This window comes from Alnus glutinosa, chromosome 4 (assembly GCF_958979055.1).
Source record: "Alnus glutinosa chromosome 4, dhAlnGlut1.1, whole genome shotgun sequence".
Classification (NCBI taxonomy): domain Eukaryota; kingdom Viridiplantae; phylum Streptophyta; class Magnoliopsida; order Fagales; family Betulaceae; genus Alnus; species Alnus glutinosa.
In genome coordinates this window covers 11,396,238-11,419,322 of record NC_084889.1, presented here as the reverse complement: position 1 = coordinate 11,419,322, position 23,085 = coordinate 11,396,238, and the positions used below count along the sequence as shown (strand labels likewise).

The window sequence follows — 23,085 nt, the reverse complement described above, 5'->3', positions numbered from 1 at the left end:
GTGCCAGTGGTAGCAGGAGTCTGAAGATGGTAGTTCACCCACCCTAATAACTTCTGCTTTAACCCTTTAAACCCACATATATATACAAATACAAAACATATATACGATATATTACGTACCTTCTATAGAGTCTATAGAGACACGTCATTCCTTGACAATGACGTCAGCTGCGTGGTCCATCAGCCTACCAGTTGGCAACTTGGCATAAAGGAAAGTCTTTTGACCACGGTACGATTTCGGATCAGCAACAACCTCGTGACATCACGGACGTCCGTTCATGGATAGAGTTTTAGATAAGCTTCTTTATTTATTTTATATTTATTTGTTATTCTTATTTCTTACCTGCATCATCTATTTTATCAATAAATTATCTCTAAGATATTATTAACGTACAAGTTTTGGATAGAGTCATAATTAATTATTTAATTGAAATGCTATTTTGCAATTTTTTCATCGTACTCGACTCACGTGCACGTGCAGGCATGCATGCTCAATTTATTCTTAGATTAATCTTAATTTTTTTTTTTAAAAAAAAAAAATTAATAGCAAATTAAGTATGTTATCTTAGCTGAATATGATTAAAAAATACCAAATAAAATTTCTCCTAATTTAATATTTAATTATTCTTATTTCTTACCACGATATATTTGATCAGTAAGGGAGTAATTAATAATTAAGTAGGTTTAGGGTCCCTTTTATGGCTGCGAGATTTTTTTAAGATGACGAGTTCATGAAGAATTATTTTGTTATTAGATATTTAACATTTGCAAGGAAGCTTAGGGTCCCTCAAACATATAATATATTAGGTATGGATGGAATAAATTTTAGATTATATTTGTGATATTATTTTATTTGAGTAATCAGCTCTATTTTACTGATCGAGTAATAAAAGTGTCAAAAAAAAATTAAGATTCTTGAAATATCCTTTTATTATTTTCTCGAAATATCTAGATATGTTATGTTAGCACGTAACAAATTGCAGTGGATTCGAAGAAGCTATATTTTGACTAGATTTTATGATGATGCATGTATTTGACCAATTAGACTCCAAGGAATTATTAATTTTTGTAGATGTTTAACATTTGAAAGGAATTTTAGGGTTGATTGAAATATCCTAAAGTAAGGATGATAGGATTCTTCAAAATATTATATTGGGAGAACTTCATTTATGACCTTTGAACATTCACATATTTTGAAAGAAAGTACATAAACTTTAAAACGTCTCAATTTAAGTTTTTTATTTTTCAGAAAGTTTCAATCTCAATCCTCAGTTAGAATTTTTTGTTAAATCCTGTCTAAATTCTCAAAATACTTATGTGTTTATTTAAAAAAAATATATAAAAAATTTCAAAAATTCAGGCATGGATATTTTTGCAAATTCTGTTAAATTTTAACCAACACCTAAATCCTAACAATTTTTTTTTTTTTTTTTTCATAAAAAAATGAGGGTGTTTTTAAAATTTTGACAGAATTTAACAGATGATTGAGATTGAAACTTTTTAAAAAATGAATACCTTAAATTGAGACGTTAAAAAGTTTAAGTACATTCTTTTAAAATGAGTGAAAATTTAAAAATTAGAAGTGAAGTTGTCCATGTCCCACCTTTACTTTCTTATTTCTTAAAAATATTCATATTTCAAGCGAGCACGTAACAAATCATGTAGCAAGTTGTTGTAAAAAAGAAGAAAAAAATGATTAATTAGACAAAACAAAATTAAATCAAGTCAGCAACAGAAAAGCACACAGCTTTTTCCCTACCATGTGAAAAGTGTTAAAGCCATTTTTTAAATTATTTTTTATTTGTACAGATGAAGTATATAAAGGAATTGAGAGCTCCTTCTGTTGGGTTATGACAAAAACCAATGGTTTTCTGCCCACTAATAACATATTCACACATCTTCTCAAAACAAAAAAACTCAGAAAACTAAAATGTTGTTGAAACACCGGATCTGGACCACGCTGAGAACGCCCCTGCCCAAATCCGCACCACCACAGCCAGGCTGGATGCAGCCGGCACCGCCCAGGCCAGACCACGCCGCCAACACCCGTACTGGAACACGCTGCCACCGACCGGGACGGAACACGCTGCCACAGCCAGGCCAACCCCAACTCCTCCGACGTGGGTCTGGACGCTTTCGGCAACGTCCAGGTCCGAAAACGCCATCAATGCCCGTGCCGGACCACACCGTCCAGGTCGGAAACCGCCACTATCCGAGTCGGAAGTCGCCGTCACAGCCAGGCCAAACCCGACGGTGAGTGACGCTCGGACAAAAGGGTTGGCCCGAAGGCCACCCCCAGACCCCGAGGGTGGCCACGCGGCCGCCCCATGGACCAAGGGTAGCCGCGCGGCCACCCCCCAATGGCCGGGGGTGATTGCGCAGAGCCTGGGGTGGCCATCGAGCCAACCCTAGATGGATCTAGAGCTGGTCCGAAGGCCACCCCCAGACCCCGGGGATGGCCGCGCGACCGCCCCATGGACTAGGGGTAGCCGCGGGGCCACTCCCGTCCTCTGTGGAGTAGTGGCGCGGCCCGGTGGTGGCGGCTTTCCGGCCTAGGTCTTCGGATTTGGGGCGGTGATGGTGCTCTTCCGGTTGGGGCCTTGGGGGAGTATTTCTTCAGGCTGGATCGTGATTTTCTTGGGCAGCAGCATTTCATTTTTTGAGTTTTAGCTGACTTGTCGATTTCTTATTGGTTGGCAAAATACCCTTCCTTTCTGTCACGACCGAACATAAGTTATTCTCAAAGGAAAGACAAATACATGAACACGAGAGAAATTAATTCGGTTTCAATCTTAAACAATATCCATAAAACCATATCTTTATCCCACAATTATGTCATAATGTTGATGTTATAGTCTCTTAATTAATTTTTAAATCAATTCTTATTAAAAAAATAAAAATTAAAGGGTAGTTGGAACAACCAAGTCAACATTATAAAATAATAGTGAGATAAAAATGCAATATATACTATTACTCGTCTTAAAAACATTTTGACTAGTAGGTGTGTACATACGGATATAGTTATTTACAATACCCGCAATCGCATCTGTAAAATGTGAATATTATTTTTGAATATGTATATCTACATGGTTATTAATCGATATCCGCATATTAAGTAATTGGCTTTTTAAACTTATTTTTAATTTTTAAACTTATTTTAAAAATACTTTAAAATGATTTTTAATTTTTTAATATTAAATAATATAAACGATTAATATTCGCTTACATGTTCCCGGTAGACCAGGTTGTTGGGGTGACCACATCTGTGTTATGGGACACATTTTTCGTGGAAGATAGTGGAAGTTCTTTTTGCAATACCGGGTCAAATTCCATGTATTCCCACGTGTTGGAAGATTCAAGTGTTTTGTTGTTTTTGCAGGCATGGCACTCGACATTCTCTCGAGAGAGACTAGGCAGACAAGCCGATAAGGTCTACAATACCATTTACCAATGTTTGGTCGTTTGGTCCTCCATTTGAAAAACCATATCGGATATGTGTGACAAATGTTTATTCAGCACAGAATGATAGGTTATTAATTTTGAAATTAATAAAAAGTAAAAAGAATTTGTATAAAAAAATAAAAAAATTTCGTATTGCAGTGAATTTTTTTTATTTGAATAGAAATAAAAAAAATTATTAATGTGATATAAAAAATAAAAAATATATATATATATATATATTTTGATGTTAATTGTTATTGAAAAATATGATAAAAAAAAAAAAAAAAAAAAAAAAAAAAAAAAAAGAGAAGAAAACAATTGCAGCCCATTATCATGGCATGGCAAATTCATTGCCAAACAAAGCCATTATCAAGAGCCATAGAATGATAGAAGTAGGCCCTTGACAGTTTCTTGGAAGGCTCTTAGCTAAAAGCTTAGACCTCCTAAATCATCTCCCCACTAGACCGGGCGCTTGGCACATCAGAATTCTTTCTAGTTGCTTTCAACTAGAAATGTATCGGTTGTTGTATATAAACGACGGAATTATAATTTTATAGAATGTAAAATTACAATTCCGCATTTGTGTATAAAGGATCTGCTCCTCTCAAATTGAAAGCAATTGAAAAGGATCCTAGTCAAGCACGAAGCAACCAATAACTTTCATCACCAATTCGCCATATAACAAGTTAAAACATAAAAGTATTTCCAATGAGCTCACTATTTTAAAATTTTAACCAAAATTTAGTTTATATCTCAAAGAATTATAATTTTATAGAATGTAAAATTACAAATCTGCCTTTGTGTATAAAGGATTTGCTCTTCTCCAATTGAAAGCAATTGAAAAGGATCCTAATCAAGCGCGAAGCAACCAATAACTTTCATCGCCAATTCGCCATATTACAAGTTAAAACATAAAAGCATTTCCAATGAGCTTATAATTTTAAAATTTTCACCAAAATTTAGTTAATATCTCAAAGGATTATAATTTTATAGAATGTAAAATTACAATTCTGTCTTTGTGTATAAAGAACCTGCTCCTCTCCAATTGAAAGCAATTGAAAAGGATCCTAGTCAAACGCGAAGCAACCAATAACTTTCATCGCCAATTCGCCATATAACAAGTTAAAACATAAAAGCATTCCCAATGAACTCATTATTTTAAAATTTTCACCAAAATTTAGTTAATATCTCAAAGAATTATAATTTTATAGAATGTAAAAATTACAAATCTGCCTTTGTGTATAAAGGACCTGCTCCTCTTCAATTGAAAGCAATTGAAAAGGATCCTAGTCAAGCGCGAAGCAACCAATAACTTTCATCGCCAATTCCCCATATAACAAGTTAAAACATAAAAGCATTTCCAATGAGCTCACTATTTTAAAATTTTCACCAAAATCTAGTTAATATCTCAAAGAATTATAATTTTATAGAATGTAAAATTACAATTCTGCCTTTGTGTATAAAGAATCTGCTCCTCTCCAATTGAAAGCAATTGAAAAGGATCCTAGTCAAGCGCGAAGCAACCAATAACTTCCATCGCCAATTCGCCATATAAAATGTTAAAACATAAAAGCATTCCCAATGAGCTCATTATTTTAAAATTTTCACCAAAATTTAGTTAATATCTCAAAGAATTATAATTTTATAGAATGTAAAATTACAAATCTGCCTTTGTGTATAAAGGATTTGCTCTTCTCCAATTGAAAGCAATTGAAAAGGATCCTAATCAAGCGCGAAGCAACCAATAACTTTCATCGCCAATTCGCCATATTACAAGTTAAAACATAAAAGCATTTCCAATGAGCTTATAATTTTAAAATTTTCACCAAAATTTAGTTAATATCTCAAAGGATTATAATTTTATAGAATGTAAAATTACAATTCTGTCTTTGTGTATAAAGAACCTGCTCCTCTCCAATTGAAAGCAATTGAAAAGGATCCTAGTCAAGCGCGAAGCAACCAATAACTTTCATCGCCAATTCGCCATATAACAAGTTTAAACATAAAAGCATTCCCAATGAGCTCATTATTTTAAAATTTTCACCAAAATTTAGTTAATATCTCAAAGAATTATAATTTTATAGAATGTAAAATTACAATTCCGCCTTTGTGTATAAATGATCTGCTCCTCTCCAATTGAAAGCAACTGAAAAGGATCCTAATCAAGCGCGAAGCAACCAATAACTTTCATCGCCAATTCATCATATTACAAGTTAAAACATAAAAGCATTTCCAATGAGCTCATTATTTTAAAATTTTCACCAAAATTTAGTTAATATCTCAAAGAATTATAATTTTATAGAACGTAAAATTACAATTCCGCCTTTGTGTATAAATGATCTGCTCCTCTCTAATTGAAAGCAACTGAAAAGGATCCTAGTCAAGCGCGAAGCAACCAATAACTTTCATCGCCAATTCGCCATATTACAAGTTAAAACATAAAAGCATTTCCAATGAGCTCATTATTTTAAAATTTTCACCAAAATTTAGTTAATATCTCAAAGGATTATAATTTCTTTGAGATTAATTTCTTCCATCTCAAAATATTACATGAGATTAATTTCTTTCGTGAATTTTTCATGGGTTGATTTATGGTTGTTCTTTTGATTAAAATATTATGGGTTTGAATTTTCGGTAATCTGGGAGATTGATTTTGAGGTGTTCTTCGATGAATTTTGGACGACCGATTCATGAAGATTCTGTATGGGTTGGTTTCGGAGATATGTATTTTGGGTTTAATTTGCTTTTCTTCTAAGTTCTTGAGAGACCCATTTGATTAAACTCGATTTTTGCAATAGTTGATTAATTTGAGTTGTTTGTTTTCAATGAGGTTTTTTTTTTTCGGTGTTGAATGGGTTTGTTGGAGAAGATGATATAGTTTTTTTTAAAAAAAATTTAAACTAATGATTGTGTAGGCAGTAAACTACTGAACTTGAATGAGTAATGAAAGTGTAAGTTCGGCTCATTTAAATTTATCACGAGTCTGAGCTGAGCTTGAGCTCATCTATCACGGGCCCAAGTTGAGTTCGAACTCATGTCGAGTTTTAAAAATTAAGTTCAAGTTAGCTAAATGAGCTCGAGCTCATAATGAGTTTTAAAAATTAAGTTCGGCTCGGCTGATTTTGTTGTAAGTTATATAGTTTATTTAACATACAAAAAAGATGAGGTATTTATGTTGTATGTTAAATAAACTATATAACTTACAAAAAAATAAAATAAATGATGTAATGATTATTAAATATCTAATGATAATATTTGTAACATATAATAAAGTGATTACATATCATATGCCACAATGTTATATTATTATATGATCATATAATCCTATAATCCTATTATATTACATAAATAATATGATTAAGTATCTGAATTGTCATTAGATCATATGACAAACAATTAAGTACTGATATTATTCTCTAATACTATTTTATATACATATAACCAATAAATTATAGGGTTAAATACATATTTGCCCCATGTGCTTTACGACCTTTATTTTTTGCCCCCTCAGTTTCACTTTTTATCAATTTTGGTACCTATGGTATATGAAAAGACGGAAATGGTACCTCCGTTTGATTTCCTGTCCAAAATTAACGTCCACCCACGGCATTTTTCTGTCATGTTGTTGGAAACAATGTGTAAAGAATTGGGTTCTGGGCTTCAAATTTTTAGGTATCCAATGACGTGGATGGACGTTAGTTTTGGACGGGAAATCAGACAGAAGTACCATTTCCGTCTTTTCATATACCACAGGTACCAAATTTAATAAAAAGTGAAACTGGGGGGGCAAAAAATAAAGGTCGTAAAGCACAGGGGGCAAATATGTATTTAACCCTAAATTATAACTAATTAATATATACTAACCAATGACCATTGTTATTTGTTACTTAATTTATACTTACATATAGTATATTGTTTGTTAATATACTATATATATAAGTTGATCATTATACGAGCGGGTTCACGAGCTTTAATCGAGTCGAGTCGAGTTTATACGAGTTTGCATCGTTTAATAATCAAACATAATTCTGTGTTTACGAGTAGTTCATTTAATAATCGATTCAAGCACGAGTCGAGTTTATTCGAGCCGATCTCGTGTAAGCTCACGAGTAGATCAGTTCGTTTACACCCTAAATTAGTGCCTGATCTAGTGTGTGTGATGGGTTATGCGTTTTAACACTTTGTGCAATTGATTCAAGCACGAGTCGAGTTTATTCGAGCCGATCTCGTGTAAGCTCACGAGTAGATCAGTTCGTTTACACCCTAAATTAGTGCCTGATCTAGTGTGTGTGATGGGTTATGCGTTTTAACACTTTGTGCAATTTTTCCACTCTTCTTCTTCTTCTTCTTCTTCTTCTTCTTCTTCTTCTTCTTCTTCTTCTTCTTCTTCTTCTTCTTCTTCTTCTTCTTCTTCTTCTTCTTCTTCTTCTTCTTCTTCTTCTTCCAGTTAAAGTTGTTAAAGTGCTTGCTTTCAAAGTAAATAAAAAATAATATATGTTTAAAATAGAGAAATATTTAGAGAGTTTGATGTATGAAACTTTTTAAAAGTGATAGATTAAATAACAAAATTAGATTGTTTAGCTAAAATTTGGAGAGCTCTCACTAGGTATGCTCTAACCAAACACCCTTTTCCTTTCCTTTATTTTCACTTTCCAAAAATAATCAACTTCAAAATATTCTAATTTCTTCTTCTTCTTCTTCTTCTTTTCTTTTCTTTTTTCTTTTTTCTTTTTTTTTTTTTCTTTTTTTTTTTTTTTTTTTTTTTTTTTCACTTTTTCATAAAATTTCTTTCTACTTTATATCACATCAATCACTTCTTACAATTATTATAAAAAAAAATTGAACTTAACATCTTTACCAAACACATCCTCTATTTTAAAATGAAAAAAATATACTCAGTTTGTTAATGCTTTTTAATGAGTTTTTTTTTATTTTTTTTTATTTTTTTTTATTTTTTATTTTTTATTTTTTTATTTTCACTTTTCAAAAATAATCAACTTCAAAATATTCTAATTTCTTCTTCTTCTTCTTCTTCTTTTTTTTTTTTTTTTTTTTTTTTTTTTTTTTCTTTCATTTTTATATCACATCGATAATTTTTTATTACTATTCAAATAAAAAATTTCACTACAATATAATTTTTTTTTTTTTTTTTTTTTTTCACTTTTTCATAAAAGTTCTTTCTACTTTATATCACATCAATCACTTCTTACAATTATTATAAAAAAAAATTGAACTTAACATCTTTACCAAACACATCCTCTATTTTAAAATGAAAAAAATATACTCAGTTTGTTAATGCTTTTTAATGAGTTTTTTTTATTTTTTATTTTTTATTTTTTAAATGTGCTTTGATGTGATTTAAAGATGAAAGCAATTTGAAGTGATTTGTGTTTTGGAGTGTTTGTTAATATTTTAGTTTTGAAAAAAAAAAAAGAGAAAAAGAAAAAGAAAATGGGTTATCAAATGAAATTATAACTTATAAGGGCTTTGTTTGTTAATGTGTTTCGATGAGTATTTTTTGCTTTTGGTTAGAAAAAGTATTATGATATAACATAAAGTGAAAAATTTTCTTTTGTCTTGAAAAGTGTTTTGAGTTGTTTGTTAATATTTGAGAAAATTTCACTTATCGGTGTTGTAATGTTAACCTCGAATTATCCAAAGTTATAATATCAGTATCCCATTTTTCAGCTCCTTTAGTTTCACTCGTACCATTAGGGTTTAAGCTCGGTTAAACAAAACGACAAACAAGTGAAATGTCTCGTATACTTCTATAAAATTTATAAAAATACAATTTAACCCTTAATTAAAAAATTATTGTTTTTTTTTTTTTAAAAAAAGAAAATAAAAAAGAATAAAAAACCTAAACCACGGTCGCCCAGGAACTTTTACTTCAGTTTTTTTTTTTTTTTTTTTTTAAATGGATACTTTGGACATTTTGGCATCCTCCGTTACTTATGCTCCGTTTGTTTTGGTGTAAAATGATTTCGGCATTTTCCGGTGTTTGGTAGGGGCGAAAATAATAGTCAACCGAAAAATGATTTCTGTTTTTGACAAAAAATGCTTAGTAAATTTCGGAAAATGATTTACGCTTTTTAAAAGGGTAAATCGTAAATCATTTTCCGAAGACGCCAGACGCAGTCGATCTATTTTAAACGGCACAATCGACCTTCACGTTCAAGCAGCCGACCACCATCGAAATATTGCCGGTATCGGAATCCAACATCCGTTAATGTCGCCGGAATCTGGCGACGTAATCCGGCCACCTTTGCCGGAATCCGGTCAGCCAGATTCCGGCGACCAATCTGACCGGATCTGGCCAGGGAGGCCGGTTCCCGACCGGCTCTGGCCAGAACGGCCAGCTGGCCGGACGGATCCGGCCTCTCTGGCCAGATCCGGCCAGATGGCCGGAATTCGACTATCCCAGATTTTGACGAAACTGTCCGGATTCCAGCCTTTATCTCGAATTCTAGTTATATTAGCCGGAATTAGGTGAAAATAGTCAGAATCTAGTCGGTCAGTGACGAAATCTCGTCATCGATGATTTTTATATTATTTTACATTAATAATTTTATATTGTAAATAAAAATTGATTTTTATAACTTAATATGATTGAATAAAAATATAAAAAAATATTTGCGATTTTCCGTACGCGCCAAACACCGAAAAATGCTTTCGATGGAAAATGGTTTCCTGAAAAATGACTTCCCTGAAACCATTTTACGACGGAAACCATTTTACATCGAAACAAACGGAGCATTAATAAAAAATCTTAATAGTGGTTGAAAAATGAGATACCCACGTTGCAAGTTTTGATAATTCATGACACTTTTCAGGTGAAGTTTCCTTTAATATTTTTATTTTGAAAACAAAAGACAAAACAAAGAGTTTAACAAACGGAGAAGGCTCCTTAGGATTACTAATTTACTACGTTGCATAGTGCTGATATTGATAATTAATTCGATCCAATCCGTGTAGCAAGTGAAAAAAACTAGAAAGCTTAAGAAGCCACAAAGAGACTCCACACAACTATAGTGTAGTGACAAACTCAAGAAAATGTTTTGTTGGTAATTTGCCGAAATCGACACATATTTTATATGCCTTATTAATATTATTTAGAAATTAAAAAATAAAAAATAAAATTTTGGAAAAAAAGAGTGAAGAGGGATGATTTGAAAAGAGAAGGGACGAAGAAGAGTCGATGCCACTATGCTAGTATTGGAAAAAGAAGCTTGAGAGGAACGACAACTTTGTTACTGGAAATTCCAAAACAGAGGCGTAAGTCATTTTTGTTTTGTTGCTCAAAAAAAAGAAAAAATGTTATTTTTTTTATTTTTTATTTTTAGTTTCACAAATTTCTGATTGTAAAATTATTTTATAATCAAGTTTTTTTTTTAATGGGTTAAACACCTTTTAGCCTCATGTGATTTAACTCTTTTATTTTTTTAATTAAGTATAAATCTGTGTTTTTATAAATTTTACCTGGTAATCTATTTACCGTTTAATTTAACCCTAAACTCTAACTATAGCGTTAAAATTAGGAAGGATAAAAATTTAATACAGACATTAAACTAATTAACAATTCCTTTCACCCTCTTCCCCACGGCTAGTTCCATTCTCAGCATCATCATGGTCGTCATCATCATCGCTATTAATGCATTGTCAGCATCAACATCGCATGCAGCAACCTGCCCCATCCTGCCCGGAACCTTATTAAAGTTGCCATCCCAACGGATTTCGATAGCTGACCTCCTGCTTTTCATTTTCTATTTTCCTTTATTTATATTTGGATGTTTTCTTCGTCCAAATGGGGTTGGGGTGTGTGATTTGCATTGGTATGCCTATTTGATATTGCATATGTGCATACACATCTATCTTTGCCATGGATGCATGTTTTGGTGGGCTAGAGTTCATGGTTTTGCCATTGATATTGTATATGCATACATTTTTTTTTTTTTTTTTTCCGGCAAATTAGCAACAAAAAAATATTTTTGATTAATAGTGTAATTAGGAGAAAGTCAAAGCATAGTTTTATCCACATTGTGCAATTAAGGAAAGCAAATTTTGCAAAATGTCAAATTTCAGAAGAATATAATAAATTAAATTACTAAATATCGATAACTTTAAATATTTGGATCTTCTATGTCACGGGGTGTATCAAGACTTTATACAAATTTGAAGGTATTATATAATTTATAATTATTTGAAATTCTAACTATTATTTTTAAATTATATGATTAAAATTGTATTATATAAATATTTATCGCTTTCACAAACCCAACATATACCACATCATTGACATCAATATTATTGCCTTATCACATTTTAAGTGATGAATATTAATATAAAAATTAAAAAGATCTAAACGATTTAACTTTGAAAGGAATGGTTGAAATTGATCCACGAGATAGAACCCCACATAAACTCCAAAACCCAGCCACTGTTCCTGAGTCCTGACCAAAAAAAAAAAACCAACGATCGCCATCAATCACTTGTCGAAAAGCTCCATTAAACGGTCCAGATCTCCCCACCTGTCTTCATTTCATACCTCTTAGTTGCTGCTTTGTTACAAGAGGAATGCTAGACCTACACCCATCTTACACTAACAAGTTTATACACCCTGATGTGGCACGAGCCACGTCAGATTTTTACTACGATTTTTGTTTCCAATGTCTGATGCTGAATTGACGTTACCTGACACACAAAAAAAAAAAGAAAAAAAAAGTGAATCGAAGTTAAACAAAATCTGCTCTCTCTCTCTCTCTCTCTCTCTCTCCGTCAATTTAGTATCAGACGTTGGAAACAAAAATCGTAGTGAAAATCTGACGCGGCTCATACCACATCAGGGTGTATAAACCTGAGAGTGTAAGATGGGTGTGAGTCTAGCATTCCTCTTGTTGCAATGGTGTTAGGCTAGTCGTTGTTTTGCCTATTTTGTTTTAGTTTTGAGTTGTTTCTATGAGGTGAACTTGGGTCAGTTTTCACTTGCGTGTGTAGATTGTTGATGAGCTTTATAAAGCTTTTTTGATTCATCTAAAAAAACAAAGAAGTCATAATGGTCTAAATCATCAACAGAAGTGGAAAATTCAGCTGTATATAATAGGGAAGATACACCATACTAATTTTCAGAAAAGAAGTTTAAACCCTTCGTGGATCATCATAAGAAGTGTAACCGCCACATTTCAAACTAACAAAGATTATATCCCTTTAGTCTTTCAAATTAATGTGAAACCTACAAGTTAATTGGTAGGAGTAGTAGTTAAGTAGAACTAGTATGTCTTTCATGGATGTAAATTTTGTTAAGACGTTGAAGAAGAATAAATCATAGAAGAATTATTATTTTTTAGATGTTTAACTTTTGCAAGGAATTTTAGAAATCATATTTCCATCTCACAATTATGTCATCATGTTGATGCGGTACCTAGTCTCTTAATCAATTTTTAGATAAATTCTCGTTAAAAATAAAAATTAAATGGTAGTTGAAACTACCATATTAACATTATAAAATAATAGTGAGATAAAAATGCGATATATACTATTACTCGTCTTAAAAACATTTTGACCAGTAGTTGTACATGCAGATGCGGTTATTTACAATATTCGCAGCCACATTTGCAAAATGTGAATATTATTTTTAGATATCTGCATTCACGTGATTATTGCAGTTATTATTCGATATCCGCATATTAAGTAAAAGGCTTTTTGGGCCTATTTTAGTCTTTTGGACCTATTTTTAACGATTTTAAAAATAATTTAGAACGATTTTTAGTATTTTAGGCTTGTTTTAATTAATTTTTTTTTAAAGTTATAATCTATTGAAATTATATTAACTTTACATTATTTTTATTTTTTTATCCAAGTGTTTTACAAAAAAGCAACACAGCCAATCAAACCAATATATTGAAAACAACATTATTTTGGTATTAACTACTAAAACAACATCATTTTGATAAATTTATTAAAAATAATATATAAAAAAAATATATTACATATAACAAATATACAAATAACAATTAATATTCACTCGCATATACCGTGGACCGGGTCGTGGGGTTGACTACATTTGTGTTATGGGACACCTTTTTGCAATACAGGGTCAAATTCCACGTATTCCACCTACCTGTTGGAAGATTCAAGACATTCTCTCGAGAGAAACTAGGCAGACAAGGCCCTCAAGGTCTACAAAAGACATACCAAACATTGGTCGGCTGGTCGTCGATCGGAAAAGCATAATCAAGAGCCATAGAAGTAGGCCCTTGGCAGTTTCTTGGAAGGCTCTTAGCTAGAGGCATAGACCTTCTATTACAAGTTAAAGGGAAAAGCTCTGCACAATAGGTTGTGCATAATCACTCACATTGGTGAGACCCTCTGTGAGTGAATGAGTCCCACCAATGTGAGTGCTTGTCCACAAATTATACACAACCTGTTGTGCAGGAATCAATCTCCCAAGTTAAAACATACTCCAACTTTAAAATGAAAAAAATAGACTTTGTTTGTTAATGCTTTTTAATAGATATTTTTTTTTTGTTTTTGAAAAAACAATGTGTTTTGATGTGATTTAAAAGTGAAAGTAATTTGGAGTGTATGTCAATGTTTTAGTTTTGAAAACAAAAAGGTGAAAGAAAAGGGTTTATGAAATGAAGTTATATGGGCTTTGTTTGTTAATGTGTTTTGATTAGTGTTTTTTTGTTAAAATAAGGTGTTTGATTTAATATAAAAGTGAAAACCGTTCTTCTGTTTTGAGGAGTGTTTTGGGTTATTTGTTAATATTTGAAAAAAATTCACTTACGTCCCTCGAAGTGTCATAGTTGTTACAATGTTAATCTCGAATTATTTAAAGTAACAATGTCAATATCTCATTTTTCAACTCCTTTTAGTTTCACTCTTACCATTAGGGTTTAAGCTCTGTTAAACAAAATGACAAACAAGTGAAATGTCTCGTATACCACTATAAAATTTATAAAAATACAATTTAACCCTTAATTAAAAATATATTATTATTTTTTTAAAATAAAAAAGAAAAAAAATAAAAGTAAAACAGAAAATAAAATAATTAAAAAAAGAATAGAAAACCTAAACCACGGTCACCTAGGGACTTTTACTTTTTTTTTTTTTTTTTGAGGATAACTTTACAAAAAGGTACTAAACTATCACTCGTTTTGACAGAAGGATACCAAACTATCATTTCTCTCGAACTGGTGTATTAAACTATTAAAAACCCTCAAATAAGGGTATTCCGTCAGCTTTTGGTGTTAAATCATGCCAAAATTTTTAAAATATTTTAGTGTTTAAAAACTTTCAAAGATTCAAGCATAAGTATTTTTGCAAATTTCGTTAAATTCTGACAAACACCTAAATCCTAACCATTTTTTTTTTAAAAGAAAAAAGAAGAGGGGTATTTTGGGTATTCTGTCAAGATTTAATGCCCAAAACTGACGGAATACCCTTATTTAGGGTTTTTGATAGTTTAATACCCTGATTCGAGACAAATGATAGTTTGATATCCTTCTGTCAAAACGCGTGATAGTTCAGTACCTTTTTGTGAAGTAATCATTTTTTTTTTAAGAAAAAAAAAATATGGATAATTGGGACATTTTGACATGCTCCGATGCTTAATAGTGGTTGAAAAATGAGATACCCACATTGCAAGTTTTGATAATTCATGACACTTTTCAAGTGTAATAAGTGAAGTTTTCCCTTAATACTTTTACACAAAACAAAGAGTTTAACAAACGGAGCCTAAGTCTCGTTAGCATTACTAATTTACTACGTTGCATGGTGCCGATATTGATAATTGATTTGATCCGATCCGTGTAGCAAGTGGAAAAACTAGAAAGCTTAAGAAGCCACAAAGAGACTCCACACAACTTGAGTGACGTGACAAACTCAATAAAAAGTTTTGATCGTTGAGTCACATAAGGAGGGAAAAGAGCAACTTCAATAGTAAGGAAGCAAACATATTGATGATAGGGGTGAAAAGGCGGCCAAAACCGCTAACTGCAACCGCCTAGGCGGTTAGTGAAAAATGCCAACTGCCTCCCAAATAACTGCCAAGGCGGTTTATAACTGCCAACCAGAAACTGATTTTTTTTTAATGAATCTTTTTATGTTCTTATTCTTAGAATCAAACAACAAAACACAAAACAAGATCCATCTAAAGCATTAAACAAGCATAACCCTAGCAGAATAACTATAGTAAGTAACCGTCCATATTTGCAATTACCTACAGTAATTAGGGCTTGGTCGACTAGACAAGCTTCTGTTTGTTTTTTGAGAGGAACTTCTAATCCAAGGAAAAAGGGTTGGGCAAAAAAGCGAACACTGTTGACCAAAAAACCACAAAAAATTACAAATCTTCCTTCCGGCACTCTTCCGATCATAAGAAAAATACAAGATATCTGCTTCTTCCTCGAACCCCCTTCCCCATACAAATCGTTCCACTGGTTCCACTCACCCATTATAGATCCTTCAGAAGCAAAGCTTAAAGCAACCTTCATTCCAAACAGCAGACGGTATAGATCACAAAATCTTCAATTGGCTAGGACACAAAATCGAGAGGTTGAAGGGCTTGAGGCTGGTGAGATGAGTGGCGGCGTGGAGACGTGAGAGAATGGGAGATGAAAATCTGATATGAGTAGCGGCCAGGGTTTGTTTTTGTTCTCTAGGGTTAGGTTAAAACGTATGAAACGACGCCGTTTGGATTAAAAACCAAAACAGAGTCGTTTCATATATAAAAACCATAAAAAAATATTAAAAAAAGATATAAAAAGATATATATATATATATACTAATAATAATAAAGGCGCTTAGCAGTTATAATCGCCTTTGTAAAAACCGCTAACTGCCCTACTGTAAGACGGTTAGCGGTTTTTAAAGTGGTTTTAACAGTTTTGCAGTTATATGGTTAACGGTTATGAGCAGTTAGCAATTAGCGGTTAGAGTTAACAGACGGTTATTTCACCCCTAATTGATGATACAATACAAAACCTTACCCAACCAAGTAACCTTAGCTTGTTTTATATGGGCTCATGCAGAGAACAATGTTACTTGGTCTCAAAAGGAAAATCAAATGAAGCTATGAAAAAGTGAATCAAAAGCAATTGAAAGCATGGGTACAAGAATGTAAAATCAACGACAACAAGAAGATTAAACAAAACTTTAAGTGGAAAATTTAGCTCTAATAGGGAAGATACACCATACTAATTTTCAGATAAGAAGTTTAAACCCTTCATGGATCATCATACGAAGTGTAACCGCCACACTTCAAAGTGTATTATATTTGTCTGAATTGAAGTGTAACCAACTTGCATCTTAGTCTTATTCTGAAGAAATTAGGCAGCAGATATTGACCGAGTGTTCTGTCGAGGTGGAATTTGGAGCCAAAACTTCATCGTGTCGTATGCGGTGAAACCAAGGGCCACAGAAGGAACAATCTAGGAATATAATATAATCCTTGTTAGCAGGACACTTATGATTCAAGAGACCAGTTGCACGACCAAGGTGAGCCTAAACCTTAAATAACAACCCTAAGTGGTCGCAGTGCTTGTAACCTACACCTGAAAAGTATTGGAATGAGAAAGCAAAATCTAGAATGCTTCTTTGAAGCATCAAACATGTTTTTTGATAAGTGCATCAAACATGTTAGATAGATCATCATTGATAGGAAGGAGAAACCTACTTAAATTGAACTTTAAGAAAACAATTACTCTGTTAATGTGTGGGAGCGTGTTTCTGGTAAGCAACAAATTTTCTAAAGAGTAAAAGGGAAATCGTGCTTTGAGGAGACTAATGATTGAGGTCGCTAACTCAACGGTAGGGTACTCAGCTTTTAAGTGCGACTATCCCAACAGACTATGTTGACTCAATAATTATGAATAATTACCTTAATATAGTTAATGCTTAGACCTGCAAACAACTGTCTCCATCCTTGATTACAAACAATAGTAGTAAGACCTTCCCATGTGTTTCTGTATCTGGCATTTCCTTGTTGCAAATTTTCAACCTGAAACAGCATCCCACAAGTAATGTAAAACACCAAATTTTGGACCCATGTAATTCCTGTCAAAGTATCAAATTGATTTAGCAATTACAATTACATCAACGTTTGCCAGAATGTCAAGCATATGGGCAACGACAGCTTTAATGCAAGTTAATTCTTTGCTTGTTGGCTTTAACCCTATCGATTTTTGTCTTAGAAAGAGGATCACTATTAAGGCCTGGGTCGATATTGACACCTCAATGATCTGCTTGTCCTGAAATGACCTAAGCCAGCCATTACACAGTAAGTAAACTTAAGCTGCATGACTATTAATTTCAAACATACTCCTCTACAGCCCGGCAGGTCAAATTACTAACTAAATGGTATCTTTCGAGTGATTAATATAGGCTCTTGCTACTTTGGCATTCTCTTAAGCTCAAAGAGGCTTGGGCCATCCCATCATTACTCAGCTGTACGTTAACATAAATGATGACGTCCTAGTCTGGTGGTCCAATTCCTTCATATACCGAGAATAATTTCATTTGAAACCTATTGCATGGAATTGCCCTCTGCAAATCTCAGTCTATATCATTAGTACATAACATTGCCAGTAAAAATGATTTGGAAAACCTGTACTAAAATATTTGGTTTACCACTTTCCATAAGTGACCTCCAAAGATCGGGACACCACCCTCGCTGGTCATTCACGAGAAAGATAGTCTGGATGGTGAGTAATAGAAGTCAAAGCATTCAATTAAATGTCAGTTCTAGGTGCCTATCCCAGCTTTGATATGTTGCTCAGATCTAATTAAGATGTAGCTAATGACATCACGTAAAACCAGACTGAGGGAACTATTAATATCAAACCAACCGGCATTCTAGGCCAGTTCAGTGTGTGGCTTGCTGTAAAAACACTTGAGCCTTCTGACAGATACAATAAATTTTCTCACTAGCCTTAGGCTACCATGGCCTAAGCACATGGACTCATAGGGACACTAGTAGCTATATTGCCTCACGGCTTCCTCTTACGTTATAATTTGCTTGTCCCAGAAAATGTTTTTCATGTTTATAGCCTGTAAAAGAAGCAACAGCTCCTTTCTAGTAACAGTATAATGATAATGGAGCAATACCTGCATCTGTCTCCTAACAACATCTAATGGGTATGTGAAAGTCTGCCCAAACAACCCAGCTAGAGCTCCACAAGAAAGACGCATCATAATGGACTTTTGATGCTCTTCAGGAACATGCCTCTTGAGTTCCTCATATATGTAGAACTTCAAACCAGCATAAGGAAGGATTCCAGTGAGTGTTGGGCCTGCTCAAACAAAGGAAGCTTCAAATGAATATTAGCATGCTCAATATATGGTATCACACAGGGAAAGAGAGAAAGTTAAAAGGAGAAACAAGTTTGACAAGGACAACTGCAGAGCTCAGGTCACAGGGAAAAAATGGATGGGCCATTCCCCCCGCGGAAACAAACTGAGCCGTTGTTAAAACATCCTTTTGAAACTCATTAATGTCATGTATATTGCTGATGACACACTATGAAGTAAAGAACATAACCATGCAAGCACATACCTACACCTCGATAAAGAGAACGCATTCCTCCTTCCTTGAAGACAGTTCTAAGTACATCTCTTATGCCATTATATGCAGGCTGAGTATGATTACTTTTCATTCCATGATTGAGGCTAACTCTTGTGTCAACGACCTACAAAACCATGAAGAATTAAACAAAGAAGTTAAAAGGCATCTAATGATGAAATATTGAACTATGGAATAATCAATCAGAAGAGGAAAAAGAACCAGTAAACTCCACATGAAGTTCTAATAGCTTAACATAGTAAAATAATCATCTCTAAATACTGAACTACGAAGGAACAAACGATAAAATACAGAAACTTCAAAGACTGAAGATGCTCTTTTTTTTCCCGGGGGGGGCATCAGAATTAAGTAATTAGCATCTAAGGCATCTAATCCAGGATTCTACATGGCATTTAAGCTAACCCAATTTGTCAGTGAGTATACCATTCAAAGGTAAGCAAAGTCGACTGAGAGAAACAATGTCTTAATGTAGAACCTATGCTCACACAGTTAGTCACTTTCCTAAAACCAAACAAATCTATGAATGAGATACTCTACAGAACATGTTTGAATAAGTTGGGGGAACCCATGCCCCCTCCCCCCCTGCAGGCCAAAATAAAAAAACCAATATATGTAGCTCCCCCCTGATTACTAACAATCCTAGAACGTGAAACATATCAGTATAAGTATCAATATTCAATGACAACAAATTCACCCAACACCATAAATACTTCTCCTCACTCAGAGAAGACCAAATGTTTAATCACTATTTTTGCAAGACCAATACCTGATAAGCAAGTTTAGTACGAGCCAGATCTAAAGGATATGTGCATAAAACTGCTGTTCCTCCAGCTGCTGCACCAGCTAAAAGATCAATATGAGGCCCTGTTCCCAAGGCAGAATAGTTGTTCAAAATCCAACACCGATACTGCTCATATGTCATGAAATGTAGGGCTGCATAAGGAATAATCCGAATAACGCTAGCTCCATTTCCTCTAAAATACAAACATGCATAAGTTAAAATAAACCACTGGCATAAATTATTGAATTTTATAAAAGTGAGTTTACTTATACTTACTTGTAGAATCCTTTAACACCTTCATGTTTCATTAACTTCTTCAAAGATTGAAGCACCCCAAGAGAATGGAACCCTTCTGTTCTTGTCTGTAAGAATCCACACAAGACACAAACGACAGAAAAAGAGAGTTAGAAAAATCTATGGAAAATATATATACATATATATAAACAGAAATCTAAAAAAAAAATAAAGAAAAGGAAAAAGAAGTATGCAACAGTCGTGAAGCACTAGTTTTTAGTAATGATAAAACCATGATTCAAAATCCTCGAAGAAAAAAAGCTCTAGTACTAAAAAGAACTTACTAAAATCAATCACTTATATTAAGAAATCAATCACTTTAACAGATAAAAAGTTTGAATAACTGATCAGTTTTGGAAACCAAACAACAAATCCTAATAAATGCCCCCTTATTAAATAGTATTGAAAAGAGCTCATGGAAGTGTAAGAAAAGGCAATACTGCTTAAGTATGTTTATTTGTTTACTATATGAGGGATCTAAGATGAGTAGAAAAAGAACAAAAAGAGCCATCAAGAAAAGAAAATATTCTTTAGAAGGAAAACTTAATCACATCAGGAGATCCACAGTCCCATTAATAGCACGAGAACATCTCTGACTCCATATAGTCCTCAATCAAATTAAACTCAGAATATGATAAAATTATCTACCTATTAGTTTCTTGCCCATTGAGCCAAACAAAGCTTCCCAAATACAAGGGGGCAACTGTACAAGTCATGTTTGCCATCCTACTTCATCAGGAGTTAGCCACCTACTGTTAACTCCAACTACAACAGCTCATCATATCCCAAAAACAATCAGCTTTTCTATTTTTCCTTCCATCTTTCATCTCACATCTTCAAAGTAAATAAAATTACCATAGCCCTTCTTACCTGATTTTGTCATTGGTTGTCATTACATGAGACCAAAGAATCTCATTCAACTCAGTAACTTACTTTAATCTAACTTTTTAGAGCATTAGTTTGTTAACTTTCTGGCTTTTCTTAATGGTAAATATCCATGGTCCTCGTTGTCTCATATCATTTTCCAAGTATGACCTTTTATCAAAACAAACTTGCTAAGCACCTCCCCTGCTCCCCACTTCATCCAACAAGCTCTAGATCTATGAGAATAGAATGCTTAGAAAAAGAAGAGTTTCTCAATTGATTCAAAAAATTGTTGTATCATTATTATCTTTTCAGATAAACCAAATCCAAATGAAACCCATAGAATTTGTAGCTTTTAAATTACTTACAAAAATCATTGCCATTACATCAATTTTCCGAACTACAAGCGAAATTTTCATATAATTTGTATCTTTTATTATTTGCACACACCGCTTCTCCCACACTCCAAATATATTCTTTGGCTGATTCACTCTTTGCATACTATTCTCATTCTAAATAACTGCAGAACCCTATATTAATCACTATAACTTAACCCCACCCCAACCACTTAATAAGAATTCTATCCAAAATAATTCATATGGTTACTTTTGCACATTCCCCTTCACTGTCCACATTTTAGATTCCATCTTTCAGAACTGTTGAGTAGCTTAAGCTGCATTCTCTAAAACTTTTCAATTTCCTTTCTATCCAAAATTCAATTCTTTACCATGTCTTCAAAAAGGTTCTATAGAATCCAAATTCCATCAGATTGTTGTTACAAAAGTGAGCCTAACTATAAGATACAGCAAGTCATCTAGAACTCATTATATTTAATCATATTAAACAAAATTAAAAAGAAAACAAGATTACGAGAAGGGGAAACTTTTTTGGGATGCTTCACCTGCAAAAGTATTTTGATCCGTTCCAGGGGTGCAACAGCAGTCTTAGCAAACGCTCCCGCAGCACCTCCAGCAATCAGCTCCTTAACATAGACAGGCATACTATCAAGGCATGACACCTCTCTGCGAGCCGATGAACCATCTACGAGCCCTGCCATATTTGACGACAACACCGACCCTTGCGAAGAATCCATCTCAAAAAGCACTCAAAACTCAAAAGCCAATTTCACTACCACAACCTTCGTAAATTTGAGAAATTCTGATTAGCCACCCTGCAGCTTAAAGAACTCCCTATCCCATCTATCTCTCGGAATACAAAACGAAGAGGTCTTTCGTTCAAAGGGCAGGTAAAATGGCCAGAGAACACCCAGAAACCAAGTGGGCACGTTCGCAAGCCGATCCTCCTCTTCAATGACAAGAAGATTCATCAACAATGCACAGCTTAGGCAGATCAAATATCCAAAACCCCCCGGTTCAATTATAATAATCCATTGCAGATTTCGATCTAGAAAGCCACGAGTCTGATCAAATGCTCATAGCCCTTCAATCTAAAGAATACCCACTTGAATCAAAGACCAAATGATCAATCCCCACTCATAACTAATCAAAATCAGTGGCTAATAGGATCGATAATGTTCAAGAAAACATACCCAGCCACCCAGGAATTAATGTTTGGGTTGCAGGAGAACAGGCATGTGAACCTTTAGCAATATGGAAAGAGAAATACCTGTTCTCCTTCGCCGCGAGAAGGAGGAGGTTTCCTTCAACTTTCCCGGCGAACGGTCTTGTATATCTGTCCCCTGTTGCTTCTCCTTTTGTTTCTTTGAACGCGCTTTATGAATATATGAATTTAAAGGGGTTCGTTCCTTTTGCCTTTCCTATTTCTGTGGAACCGTGATACGGTGCAACTCTGGTGCGTGTGCGTCGGCTTCGGTGGACCATCACTCGTGTTGCTCGTGTTGTCAACCATGGACTTTTGGTGCACTTTGAATATAGCAATTGAAGAACGTAGAAAATTTTGATAGTCCTTTTCTTTTTCTTTTTCTTTTTTTTTTTAATAATTTATAATTTATAATTTTATTATGTTTTAAATGTAGTTATTTTAGCTGGGTCAACTGACTCTACCTTGGTGTGACCATAATACCGCACATGATGAACCTAGATATATGGTAAAAATCGCATCCATTTCTTCAAGTTCGATTGAACTATAACTTTACCTAATCTTAT

At 33.6% G+C, this 23,085-nt stretch overlaps 1 protein-coding gene across 3 annotated transcripts; it reads right to left on the bottom strand.

Moving 5' to 3' along the window:
* Nucleotides 1-16,425: 16,425 nt before the first annotated feature.
* Nucleotides 16,426-22,789, bottom strand: LOC133866922 (mitochondrial carrier protein CoAc1). 3 transcript variants are annotated; one of them, XM_062303583.1, is made up of 8 exons: nt 22,509-22,789; nt 21,861-22,420; nt 20,078-20,163; nt 19,787-19,994; nt 18,994-19,126; nt 18,546-18,730; nt 17,320-17,439; nt 16,426-16,870 (listed from the first exon to the last, which is right to left on the bottom strand). In XM_062303583.1, the coding sequence occupies exons 2-8, from the start codon at nt 22,050-22,052 to the stop codon at nt 16,769-16,771; spliced, it is 1,026 nt and encodes a 341-aa protein (XP_062159567.1). In that variant the 5' UTR covers nt 22,053-22,420; nt 22,509-22,789; the 3' UTR covers nt 16,426-16,768. The 3 variants fall into 3 exon arrangements, with proteins under 3 accessions (XP_062159567.1, XP_062159568.1, XP_062159569.1); XM_062303584.1 differs by having other exon boundaries at nt 22,586-22,789; XM_062303585.1 differs by having other exon boundaries at nt 21,861-22,406; nt 22,586-22,789.
* Nucleotides 22,790-23,085: the final 296 nt, after the last annotated feature.